The 10528-nt window shown below is 52.9% G+C and overlaps 2 protein-coding genes across 2 annotated transcripts in view; both read right to left on the reverse strand.

Annotated features, from left to right (window-relative positions):
• LOC146421984 (olfactory receptor 14A16-like) overlaps positions 1 to 10528 on the reverse strand; it is a 468355-nt gene that overhangs the window by 287925 nt on the left and 169902 nt on the right. The window lies entirely within an intron of this gene.
• LOC146421993 (olfactory receptor 14A16-like) lies at positions 8963 to 9895 on the reverse strand. Its single transcript, XM_085046900.1, has one exon. The coding sequence runs from the start codon at positions 9893 to 9895 to the stop codon at positions 8963 to 8965; it is 933 nt and encodes a 310-aa protein (XP_084903026.1).

A 10528-nucleotide genomic window follows, 5' to 3' on the forward strand; every position in this document is an offset into this window, starting at 1 on the left:
TCCTTCCGCTCTGGGAATTGAGGGAAACTGAGTCAGGATCCTGACAGATCCCAACATTCACGGGGGTCCAGGGGGTGCCAGTACCTTCAGGGGTGGTGGCTAAGGCCACCTCTGTCCAACCCCAGAGATTGACCTTGGTCCTCCTGGTGGTGGGAGGGCAGAAGCTCATTCTGCACTCCCTCGGGATTTGGGATTGGGATGTGGAATCGGGATGTGGAGTCTGGGATGTCCCACCACCAGACTGGCTCCCACTGTGTCCCCAGGACACTCTGTGACACCACTGGTGATACCAGTGGTGGCACTGTGACCTCAAGGGGACCTCTGTGATGTCACGGTGACACCATAGGGACAGGGGCTGGGATATGGGGATGGGGGATGGAATATGGAATGGGGAACATGGAATGGGGGACATGGGGGCTGTGGGATGGGGGTTGTGGGGAGGGACATGGGGGGTGTGGGACAAATGAGATGGGACATGGAACTGAGGACAGGGGATGGGGGATATGGGGGATCTGGGATGGGAAACATGGAATTGGGACAGGGGGATATGGGGGGTGGGGGATGGAGGATGTGGGATGTGGAAGAAGAGGGACACAGGGGAACAGACATGGAAGGGGGATGTGGGATGGGGGCATGGAATGGCAGACAAGGGGCACGTGGGAGATGGGACATGGAATGGGGACATGGGGGATGGAGATGGGACATGGAATGGGGACATGGGGGATGGAGATGGGACATGGAATGGGGACATGGGGGAAGGAGATGGGACATGGAATGGGGACCACAGGACAGGCACAGGGAATGGGGAACATGGGGGATGTGGGGGACATGGAATGGGGGAATGGGATGAGGGACATGGGTGACTTGGGGGATGGGGGAGATGAAATGTTGGACATGGAGTGGGGCCTTGGGGGATGTGGGATGGGAGACAAGGGAGACATGGGGGACATGTGAAACATGGGAAAAATGGGATCCATGGAAAGTGGACACGTGTCATGGTTTGACCCTGGCCAAATGCCAGGCACCCATGACATCTACTCACTTGCTCTCCCCTGCCACAGCTGGGCAGAGGAGAGAAAAAAAGTTAATACACACAGGGCTCATGAGTTGAGATAAGGACTGGGAGATGCTCCAAGGACAGAACAGGCTCCTCTTGAAGTTACAAAGTGAAATTTATTCCTAACAAACTCAGAGGGAAGACAATGAGAAGCAAAAAAACCCCTCAAATACACTGTTTCCCTGCTCACCCCCTCCCTCCTCCCCACCAGCAGCACAGGGGGACAGAGTATGGGGGTTTGGTCAGTTCATCACTGAGATCTTCTTCCACTGCTCAGGGGGAGAAGCTTTTTCCTCTGTGTAGCCATGGGGTTCCTCCCACAGGAGGCAGCTCTCTGTGAACTCCTCCACAAGCAGCAGCTCACCTGAACCTGCTGCAACATGAGCTCCTCCCACGGGCAGACAGTCCTCCCAAAACTGCTGCAGTGTTGGTCCCTCATCCACAGGGTGCAGCCCTCCGAGGCCAGGCTGTTCCATCTTGGGAGCAAAGCCTCTCTCTCCACTGGGACTCCCACTGGATCACAGCCTCCTCCAGGCATCCACCCGCTCTGGTGTGGGCACCTCCCCACGGGCTGTGGGTGGATCTCTGCATCCCCATGGATCTCCATGGGCTGTGGGTGGATCTCTGCATTCCCCATGGACCCCATGGGCTGCAGGGGGACAACCTGCTCCCCCCATGGTCTTCACCACGACCAGCAGAGGATTGTCAGCTCTGGTGCCTGGAGCACCTCCTTCCCCACCTTCTCCACTGACCTTGATGTCTCCATGTTGTTTTTCCCTCATATATTCTCATCTCCTCCTCTTTCTCTGGCTAAAAAGAAGTGTGTGCTCACATTGTTTTTTATTTCTTCTTAAATATGTTTTCACAGAGGCATAACTGACATCTCCAACTGGCCCAAGCTTGGCCAGCAGCATGTCCATCATCTTCAGAGCCATCAGAGATTGGTTCTACTGAACACGGTGAAAGCTTCCAGAACATTCACACAGAACACACAGGAGCCATCTTTGTGCCTCTCCCCACCCACTAGATAAAACTGGGCTAAGCAAAACCGACTCATGAACACAGGGGTGCATTTGCTCCCAACCCTTCAGCCACTTCTTCAGACCTACCACAACAGCCTTTAAGGGTTTAAATTTCCCCTAGATGCTAAAGATACCTTGCTGATGTTCTGGGCTAAGCAAAACCAACACACTCTGAAGTGTCACAATGTTTTCAGTGATTCAATGAGGCCCTGTACACAACCCACACACCCACACAAACCCAACCAACCTAGTGTCACAATGGCCCCTTGGTTCCATGAGGCTTTGCAATGTCACTTTTGCCCCTTGGATCCATGCAGCCCCCAGTGTCACAACAGCCCCTTGGTACCATGGCCTGGTTTTTGGTGGCAGGGTGGCCACAGAGGTGGCTTCTGTGAGAAGCTGCTGGAAGCTTCCACCATGTTGGGCAGAACCAATCCCTGGTGGCTCCAAAGGTGGACATGACACTGGCCAAGGCTGGGCAATTACAAATGGTGGTAATGCCTCTGTGATAACAGATTTAAGGAGAAAGAAAGAACCAAGAAGTTGTTGCACAGTTGTAATTGTGACCAGAGAAGAGAGGAGTGAGAACATGTGAGGAGAACAGCTCTGCAGACACCAAGGTCAGTGAAGGAGGAGGGGAGGAGCTGCTCCAGGCACTGGAACTGGGATTCCTCTGCAGCCCTTGGTGAAGACCATAGTGAAGCAGCAGTGCCCCTGCAGCTCCTGGAGATCCATGGGGATGCAGAGATCCATCCACAGCTCCTGGGGATCCATGGGGATGCAGAGATCCACCTGCAGCTCCTGGAGATCCATGGGGATGCAAACCACCCACCCAACCAACAAACACCTGCAGCTCCTGGAGATCCATGGGGATGCAGAGATCCACCTGCAGCCCATGGAGGAGGAGCCCAGGCCGGAGCAGGGGGATGCCTGGGAGGAGGCTGTGACCCCTGCAGAGAGGGGCTCTGCTGCCCAGCTGGAGCAGCCTGTCCTTGAAGGACTGACCCCGTAGGAGAGTGACCCACGCTGCAGCAGCTTTGGGGGACTGTTGCCCGTGGCATGGACTCACATTGCAGCAGTTCACAGGGAGCTGCTGCTGGTGAGATGAACTCACATTGGAGAAGTTCCTGGAGAACTCTCCCGTGGGAGGAACCCCACAGTGCAGCAGGGGAACAACTCCTCTCCCTGAGCAGTGGGAGAAATCTCAGATGATGAACTGACCAGAACTGACCGTTCCTGTCTCCCTGCTCTGCTGGGGGAGCAGATAGAGCTGGGCAGGAGGGAGAGGTGGGGGAAAGACACTTTTAAGGTTTTATTTTACTTTTCCTGCTCTGATTTTGTCAGCAATAATTCAACTAATATCTCTAATTTGAGCCTGTTTTTCCCATGACCATATTTGATGAGGGATCTCTCCCTGTCCTTATCTCAACTCATGAACCCCTCGTTCTATTTCCTCTCCCCTGTGCAGCTGCAGAGGGGAGTGAGAGAGAGGCTTTGATGGGTGCCTGGCATCCAGCCAGCATCAACACACTACACCCTGTATCTTGTACATGTCATGTATACCTGAAAAATGTTTTGAAGAGAAAAACACACTTATTTTTGAAGAGAAAAACATATTTATTATGTCTTTCAATCTTTTTAACATAACCTGGGGTTGTTTTGTTTGGTTTTGTTACTTCAGGCTTCAGACCCATTAATTGCAGTCTAACTGAAGATGTGTTTCATGGCATGGAATAGAAGAATCTACCACAGAGAATGAAGTGTCATGGTTTAAAATTAATCCTATTTGGTCTATGACTTGTGGTCCTTATAAACCCACTGTCCAAGGGCTGGGTTTGCAAGCTGGAGTATGAAGCACAGGAAGTTTCTCTGGATAATGCTGCACCCCCATCTCTCCAGTGCAGAAATGGGCCAGAATCCAGCATTTTGAGTGTGATTTTGGCCTCCTGGCCTTGCCCCAGAGGAGAGACAGGATTTTGCCTGCAGTGTCTGACTGGAGCAGACAGAACAGGTGGGAAGTGTTTGCAGAGCCCCTGGGAGGGAATATTGGGGTTCCTGTCAGCAGGATCCTTGTGCAGCTCAGGCTGGGTGGGCAGCAGTTCCATCTGCAGCTTCCATGTGCTGCTCCAGCTGCTGCTGCTGGGGACTCTGAGGGAAGAGGCCATGGGAGGGATGGAAATGTTGCATGGACAACACCATGTCAATCCTTGCAAAAAGCCTTTCCAGTTTTCCCTTGGATCTGAGATTCCAGGGCCCACAGCTGGGCTTCAGAGTTCTACTGATTTTTATTTTTCAGGTTTTTGAGCAGAGCTCTGAATTGGGCATCTCTTGTCATTTCTGCTGCTCTTCTGACCTGAAAAAGGATCTGTGCTCCTGTGAGCCACATCCTGAAGGGTGGTTGGCAACCATGGAATCCTCTGGGAAAGCACTTGATTGACTTCAGTGCCCTGGCTGGAAAGCTCAGCCTGAGGAAAGAACTGTTCCAGCTGCCTCTGTGTGTGTCCAGTTCCTCACAGCTGAGTCCCTGAACACACACACTGGTTTCAGGGGTTTATCTTCCCCTCCTGTTTGCTTGGAGGTGATTTTGGGACCCTTTAGAACAACATCTGACCAGCTCCTGCCCCCATCCTGTTTTATTCTCTCTTCTTTGGAGTTGACCTGCTGGGTTTGACATGGAACTTGGTGGTGTCTCCCCATTCTTCCCTTCATCATCAATTGTAACTTAGATTAAACAGTGAAAACTGCCTCGTTTATCTGGTGGGGAGGACATGAGTGGAGAAAGTGAACATGATTTGTTTTCATGGGCCTTGTGACAGTAAAGAAAAATGAGGTTTGTCATATTGGTGTGATGCTGTGTATTGGGATTTGTGGGATTATTTTGTGTTGTTGGTATTATTTATTAGTATTACTTAATAGTATTATACTTCTAAATCTTACATTATTGATTGTGATTGGATGTCTATCAGAGACTGAAATAGTTCATGCCTCAAACATTTATACAACGTTTTGCTCATTATAACAAAAAGTGTATAAAGAAACTACAATCAAAGAAGCCTCCCTGAAGATACCTGACTGGGACTTTGGACTGAGAGTCAAACTGCTGAGATTAGATTAAGGGAAACCTATTGTTCATTCATCTCAGGCTGAGGGAAAGGAATGCATCCACAAAGGCCAAAGCCACCAGCTGCTCTGATAACCATCCCTGGCTGAGTTTGGGGTGGAGGAGAGCACAGCCTTCAGAAGCCAGGTTTGCACAGACTTCCCCCCTAGCCGAGAAGGAGGGGGGAGAAGGTTTGGGGTGCATGGTGTAACCTCTAGTAAGAGGCAATGAACACCCATCCATCCTCCATTAAATAAACTGGCCCAGCTGTGGAACACCCAACCCCACAGATCACATCCATGGGACTTTCACGTGAGAGGAGCTGAGGAGAAGTCACAATCCATCACAGACCCCCAAATGCTAGGCCTTGCACCACAGCAGTGCAGGTGATGCAAGCAGAGTCTGCTGCTAGAGACTGCCCCCTCCCCTGGGGGGACATGTCTGGAAATTGCCCCTGGCCTGAGTGTATATTAACCCATGGCATTCTGTGCTTTCCAGGGGGACCATCACCAGCAAGAAGACCAGCTGGAGAGGATCAATGCAACATCGTTGGGATCCACAGATGGTGATATTTTCTTTATTCTGTCTCTGTCACCCTCTTTCTGTCCCCCCACCTCTTTTCCTACTTTTCCTTTTCTCTCTTTTCCTCTCTCTCTCTCATATTTACTATCAAATAAAACCCATGCTATTGACTGGCATATGGTCTTGTTTGCACCTTAATTCAGGCAGAGGTATTTCCAAGGAACCTGAATAATTGGATCTTAACAAGGCCTCATGAAACTAAGAGAACCATAGTGACACTGCATGGCACCATAGAGCCAAGGGGCCATTGTGAGACTGTGAGGCTAAATGGAACCAAAGAGCTAATTCTGACACAGCCAGGCCTTACATAACCAAGGGGACATTGTTATACTGCAGGGACTCCTGGAACTTGGGGAAGAGTTGTGACACTGTGGTGCCTCAGGGAACCAATGGGCCATTATGATACTGTGGGGCCTCATGTACCTCAGAGGCCACTGTGACACAGCAAGGCATTGTGAAACTAAGGGGACACTTGTGACACCGCAGGGCCACATGGAATCAAGAAGACCATTGTGACACAGCAGGATCCTGTGTAACTATGGGTCCATTGTAACACTGTGCAACCAAGGAGTCCATTGTGGTACTCTGGGGCCTCATGGAATCAAGAAGAGCATTGTGACACTGTGTGACCTTCTGGACAAAAGGAGTCAATGGTGACACTGTGGGACCTCATGTAAAGATGGGGCCATTGTGACATTTGAGGGCTCCATGGAACAGAGGGGCAAATGTTACTCTGTGGGGCCTCGTGGAACCATGGAGATCACTGTGACACTGCAGGACCTCATAAAACCAAAGGGTCATTCCTACACTGTGGGGACTCATGGAAGGAAGGAAACAATTTTGACACCATGGTGCCCCATGGGACCAATTGGCCATTTTGGCCTTAGGGAACCAATGAGACCATTGCTGCACAGTGAGAGCTCAGGGAACCAAGGGCCCTTTGTGACATTTTGGAGCCCCATGGAAACCTGGAGACGATTCTGACACTCTAGAACCTCATGGAACCAAGTTGACAGCAGGTTGACTGCAAGTCTGGATCTGCCAGAGGGCAGGAGGGCTCTGCAGAGGGACCTGGACAGGCTGGATCCAGGGGCCAAATCCAACAAGATGAGATTTAACCAGACCAAGTGCCAGGTCCTGCACTTTAGCCACAACAACCCCTGCAGTGCTACAGGCTGGGGACAGAGTGGCTGGACAGTGGCCAGGCAGAAAGGGACCTGGGAGCACTGATGGACAGCAGGCTGGACATGAGCCAGCAGTGTGGCCAGGTGGCCAAGGAGGCCAATGGCAGCTGGCCTGGATCAGGAATGGTGTGGCCAGCAGGAGCAGGGCAGTGATTCTTCCCCTGTACTCGGCACTGGTGAGGCCTCACCTCGAGTGCTGTGTCCAGTTCTGGGCCCCCAGTTTAGGAAGGAAATTGAGGGGCTGGAGCGTGTCCAGAGAAGGGCAACAAGGCTGGGGAAGGGTCTGGAACACAAGTGCTGTGAGGAGTGGCTGAGTTTGGAGCTGGGGTTGTTTATCCCGGAGAAGAGGAGGCTCAGGGCAGACAAGGTGCTGTTAGGTCACAGGTTGGACTTGATGATCTCAAAAGTCTTTTCCAACCTCACTGATTCTGTGATTATCAGCAACCAACTTTGGAACAGTTTCAGGATGAACCCTGGGCCTCCTCTTCAGAAGGTCCAGCAGCCCATGGCCCTCAGCTTCTCCCCACAGGCCCCAAAGCCCATCCTGTCAGTCCTGCAGAGCCTCTCCAGCTCCTCCTCACTGCCCCACAACAGGGAGCCTCACAGCCACACACAGCAGTCCAGATGTGCCCCCTGGCCTGTGCTGCCTCTGGCAAGGGAACAGCACGAGGCACTGCAGGACCCTGCAGACAATTCATGAAGCACTTGTAGGATGATCCTGCTCACCAAGGGATGTTCCCATGGTGCCAAGTCAGGAACTGAAATGGGGAGTGGGGCCAGAGAGGAAAGGGCAAACAGGGATGGGCTGTTTGCAGGGGAGGGGACAGGGATGGGCAAGAGGAAGAAATGTGGATGAGGAAAGAGGAAAGAAAGCAAAGGTGAAGCAAAGGAAATGCTCAGGGCTGTTTGGGGGTGGCTGCCAGGCAGCCCTGGCTCTGAGCAACAACGTCTGCAGTGGGACAGGAAACTCACAGCTCATGGGAACAAACTTTCTGGCTGACTTCAGAGGTCACAACAAACCTGAGTGGTTTCCCTCCCATCCCCAGCCCTTGCTGGCCCCCAGGGCTGATGGTGTTTGTGCTCACTCAGGTTCATCTCCCCACACCAACAGCACGGGGTGCTCACGTCTGCTGTGTGCAATGCAAACAGGGCTCCTGAGCCAGTGCTGCCGTGTCTCTGCCTGGAAGGATCAAGCAGCTCTGGGAGCTGGGGGAGAGGCCAGGGCTGCCAAGGGGGGATGTTGTTGGCAGCTCCATGAGGACGCTCTGGGACGCTGCCCTGGGCTGTCCAGCGCAGTGGGGATGGATCAGCCCCTGCTCTGCTGCTCCTTCCCGGCTCCCCCAGGGACCTTGCAGAGCCCCAGCCATGCTGTTTGCCCCCAGCCTGCCCACGGCCACCCTGCAGCTGCTCACGGGGGTTTTCTCTGCTCAGCATTGGCCTGGGCATGTTCTGGAGAGACCCTGGGCAAGGAGCCTCGAGCCCCCAGGCCCTGCCCTGAGGCGTCAGCTGTGCCCCAGCAGTGCCCATGGCCTGTCCCTGCTGCAGCCCCGGCACTGCCACCCCCAGCACTGGCAGCGACCCCGAGAGCACTCAGGCCCTACAGCAACACGAGGGGCAGCAGGGCAGCGGGGCAGTGGCACGGGAGCAGCACTGGCAACACCAAGTGCTGCTGCTCCTTGGCACAGCTGCTGTGCCACCCCTGATCTGCCCCAGCTCTGCACACAGACATTGCTGCTGCAGCTCCACAGAAGGGAACAAAAGGGGATCTCTGGTGAAAACATGGCTGGGAGATCCTTCAGTTTGTTTAAAGCCACCGAGAGCACATCTCATTGACACAGGCTGTGGCCCAAAGAGAAGATGGAGAGAAGCAAAATAACAAATGGCACAAACAATGACCTTTATTTTTTGTCAATATTAAAAAAAATAATGCAAAGGAAGAAAACAAACCACAAGCAAACCACAAGAACAATCAAGGATGACTCACATATCAAGTGATTTCCAGAAACTGGCAACAACTTCACTGTTTCTGATATCGTCCATTCATCAGTCTCCACACTGCAGCCTTGAGCTCCTGGTTCCTCAGGCTGTAGATGAGAGGGTTCAGTACTGGAGGCACCACTGAGTACAGAACTGACAGTGTCAGATCCAGAGATGGATAGGAGATGGAGGCAGGCTTCAGGTAGGCAAAAATGCCAGTGCTGAGGAACAGAAAGACCACAGCCAGGTGAGGGAGGCATGTGGCAAAGGCTTTGTGCCGTCCCTGCTCAGAGGGGATCCTCAGCACAGCCCTGAAGATCTGCACATAGGAGAAAACTATGAACACAAAACATCCAAATCCTAAATAGACACTAACCACAAGAAGCCCAAGTTCCCTGAGTTTGGAGTGTGAACAGGAGAGCTTGAGGATCTGTGGGATTTCACAGAAGAACTGGCCCAGGGCATTGCCATGGCACAGGGGCAGGGAAAATGTATTGACCGTGTGCAGCAGAGCATAGAGAAAGCCACTGGCCCAGGCAGCTGCTGCCATGTGGGCACAAGCTCTGCTGCCCAGGAGGGTCCCATAGTGCAGGGGTTTGCAGATGGACACGTAGCGGTCATAACTCATGACAGTGAGCAGAGAAAATTCTGCTGAAATGAAGAAAAGAAAGAAAAAAAACTGTGCAGCACATCCTGAGTAGGAGATGTCCCTGGTGTCCCAGAGGGAATTGTGCATGGCTTTGGGGACAGTGGTGCAGATGGAGCCCAGGTCAGCCAGGGCCAGGTTGAGCAGGAAGAAGAACATGGGGGTGTGCAGGCGGTGGTTCCAGGCTACGGCGCTGATGATGAGGCTGTTGGCCAGAAGGGCAGCCAGGAAGATGCCCAGGAAGAGGCAGAAGTGCAGGAGCTGCAGCTGCCATGTGTCTGCAAATGGCAGGAGGAGGAAGTGGCTGATGGAGCTGCTGTTGGACATTTTGATCCTCTTGACATGGGAACCTGTTCATGGAGGAGACAATAACAAGTCAGGAGAGACTTTCCTGAGCAATGTCCAAGCCCTTTCCCCCAGCCCAGCCCCTGCCACTCTGTCACCCAATTTCCCTTTTCTCAGAGCTCTTCCTCCAGCCCCATGCCTGGAGCTCTGCTGGGATCTGGCCCTGTTGCTGTCACAAGCAGTGGCTCTGCCCATGGACACTGAGGAGTCAGCTCTGCTCTGCAGCAGTGGGTCATGGGAATGGGGGACAGGGACCAGTCCTGGGTTGCACTTCATCAGACCAAACTGCCCCTAAGGCAGAGGAGCTTGGCAGCATCTCCTGTCCCAGGGCTAAGGAACAGTGACAGCCAAAGGCACTTTGAGAGGATTTCCTGCTGTGCTCAGGGAGAACAGAGAGAACTGTGCAAGGCAAGAGGATTGGCTGTAACTCAGTGAAGGGTGAGGGGAGCTGCTCTGTTGCTCCATCTGCTCCCAGCTGCCCTTTCTGAGATCAAGGGCACTCACTGTGTTCCCCTGAAAATCACCCTGACACAGCTGAGAGCAGAGGGACTCACAGCAGAGCCAAATGGCTCAGCCTTTCTCAGAGTCTCAGCCCCACTGCTGGCCAAGGACACT

The sequence above is a fragment of the Lichenostomus cassidix genome, unplaced genomic scaffold (assembly GCF_008360975.1).
Source record: "Lichenostomus cassidix isolate B80296 unplaced genomic scaffold, HeHo_3.0 HiC_scaffold_46, whole genome shotgun sequence".
In the NCBI taxonomy this organism is placed as follows: Eukaryota; Metazoa; Chordata; class Aves; order Passeriformes; family Meliphagidae; genus Lichenostomus; species Lichenostomus cassidix.

What these genes read in the sequence shown, in the direction of transcription:
- LOC146421993 (XM_085046900.1), bottom strand. Translation starts at nt 9,895, where the DNA reads ATGTCCAACAGCAGCTCCATCAGCCACTTCCTCCTCCTGCCATTTGCA.